The sequence below is a fragment of the Cariama cristata genome, unplaced genomic scaffold, assembly GCF_000690535.1.
Source record: "Cariama cristata isolate BGI_N322 unplaced genomic scaffold, ASM69053v1 scaffold4068, whole genome shotgun sequence".
Classification (NCBI taxonomy): domain Eukaryota; kingdom Metazoa; phylum Chordata; class Aves; order Cariamiformes; family Cariamidae; genus Cariama; species Cariama cristata.
The window spans coordinates 4,531-6,955 of NW_009631493.1; the positions used below are offsets into that span (position 1 = coordinate 4,531).

General features: G+C 56.0%; 1 protein-coding gene across 1 annotated transcript in view; it reads left to right on the plus strand.

Moving 5' to 3' along the window:
* Positions 1–49: 49 nt before the first annotated feature.
* LOC104166132 (CUGBP Elav-like family member 6) overlaps positions 50–2,425 on the plus strand; it is a 6,932-nt gene continuing 4,556 nt past the window's right edge. The window contains exons 1-3 of the mRNA XM_009705963.1: positions 50–98; positions 1,564–1,692; positions 1,826–1,896. Of these exons, the coding sequence (XP_009704265.1) occupies positions 50–98; positions 1,564–1,692; positions 1,826–1,896 (249 nt within the window). The remainder of the gene's footprint in view (positions 99–1,563; positions 1,693–1,825; positions 1,897–2,425) is intronic.

Below are 2,425 nucleotides of genomic sequence, written 5' to 3' on the forward strand. Positions count from 1 at the left end.
GGGGACACAGCACCACCACTGACCGCCCATTTCTGCTTGTGTGTTGCAGATGAACCGCCCCATCCAGGTGAAGCCGGCCGACAGCGAGGGCCGAGGAGGTAGGTCCCCCCTTCCCCGACTGCCTGGCACTGGGGCACAGGGCCACCTGGGATGTGATGGGGGACACGGTGGCATAGTGGGGGCTGCCGTGGGGAGGTTTCTTTGCAGAGAAACCCACAAAAGGAGCTGCCTTTGTTGGTGGCATCCAAACCCGAGCGCAGAGCAAATATGACTTGGCTTTCGGTGCCCAGTCGGCTGGGGGGAACATCCTGACGTTATGCCAAGAACATCCTGACGTCATACCATGAGCATCCTGACATCATGCTGGGCAGACCACCACCCAGCCACTCTCCAACAGCCCCTTCAGCTATCAAACAGCCTAATTACCTGCCCGGAGCTGCCTGTGGGGATCCCAGCAGAGAGGAGGTGCACATGGCCCAAGCCCCTCTCGAACAGAAACCCCCACAAATTCTCCGTGGACATTTGCAGCTCACGGGGCTGCAGCATTTCTGGGCTGAGTCGATAATTTGGGCAAAATTGCAGGAATTGGATCAAAACCCCCCAATGTTCCTGGTGCCACGAGCAAGTGCTGAGCACGTAGGCATGCTCGGACACGCGGGATGCTCGCGTGGGGCCGCCTGCTCTCGGCGGGGCAGCTGGGGTAGACATCCCGCTATTCAAAACACGTTATTAAACATGCTGCAAGCTGGTCCCGGCACGTCCCAGAGGGACCCGGCAAATAAATTACTCACTTACTGAGCGTAATTGGTGAAGGATTAAAAATCGATGGGCGAGCTCGGACGCCTGGCTCTGGCCCCCTCGCCCAGGAGGCAATGCTTGGCTGCCGAGCCCGCTCCCCCTGGCCACCTTTGCCGGGAGATAGTTTATGTTTAACTAGACAACACATGAGCCCTATTCCCTTAACTAATTTTCCTGGTACCTTAACGGACAGAGCATTAATCGTCTCCTGCCATTATTTATTTATTTCCCCGGCAACGCTCTTGACAGGGCACCTTATTTTCTTTGTCAAATGCCATTAGCGCGTGGCGGGAGCGCACGGCCACACAAGACAGATGCTGGTAATAATCATGAAATTCTCATTATTTACTCTTCCTTCTCTTGTGTTTGGGTTATTTATGTCCCCTGGGCACGGCCGGAGGCTGCGGGTTATTCTGTGAGTCAATCATACGAAGGCAATCGCTGCTGTTTTGCGGGCTCTCTTTGTTTCCCAGCTGCATCCCGCATCGGTGCCGGGGGAGCTGGGAAAAGTCCCAGCTTCTGTCCCTGAAGCGGGAGCTGGCTCTTCTCAGCTTCACCCCTCAGCAATTTCCCTGCAGGAGAGGTTTTCCCACCCTGAGCGTTTTGTAGGATGGTGATAAACCTTGCATCTTCACTGCCAGATCAGCATCACTCCCTCCCCAGGCTCTGGCTCTTTCCCCTCCATGTGCTGTTTGCAAACCAGGGGTGAGGGGATGGGACGGTGAGTGGCATCCGGCTCTCTGACGGGCTTGGTTTTGTTTTTAGAAGACAGGAAGCTCTTTGTGGGCATGCTGGGGAAGCAGCAGAGCGAGGATGATGTCCGGCGCCTCTTTGAGCCCTTTGGCCAGATCGAGGAGTGCACTATCCTCCGAGGACCCGATGGAGCTAGCAAAGGTGGGCTTTGGGGAGCCAAGTGAGCACCCTGTGGGCTGCTGGGACCCATGGAGGGTGAGAGCTGCCGACCGGGCAGTGCTGGTTCCTGCAGCAGCTGAATCCAACCTCTCCCGTGTCCCCTGTCTGCCTTTAGGTTGTAAAAAAGCCGCCCGCCCCGAGGCGCAGGCTGCCATCACCAGCCTGCACGGCAGCCAAACCATGCCGGTAAGTGCCAGGCTCTCGCCCTGCCCCGTTTGACCCCATGCTGCCTGCGTAATCCAATCACCAGCTAATTTGATCCTCTGTCTAATTGGATCAAAATCCTACAGACCAGCAATTTGTTGGCTGGATCACCCTGAGGTTTCATCCTTGCCTGGGCGCTGGAGCCCTGGGGTGGGCACGCAGGGTTAATTCCCTCTGTGCTAGAGAAAGGGGCGCTCTCGCCCTGCCCCGTTTGACCCCATGCTGCCTGCGTAATCCAATCACCAGCTAATTTGATCCTCTGTCTAATTGGATCAAAATCCTACAGACCAGCAATTTGTTGGCTGGATCACCCTGAGGTTTCATCCTTGCCTGGGCGCTGGAGCCCTGGGGTGGGCACGCAGGGTTAATTCCCTCTGTGCTAGAGAAAGGGGCTGTTTAATTAACACCGAAGGTCAAAATTGTGAGCGAGGAGGGGAAAAAGGAAACAGAGGTCAGGGAGCTGCCGCCAGGGAGAAAAACCAGCTATAATTAAACCTTGCATCGATTGCTG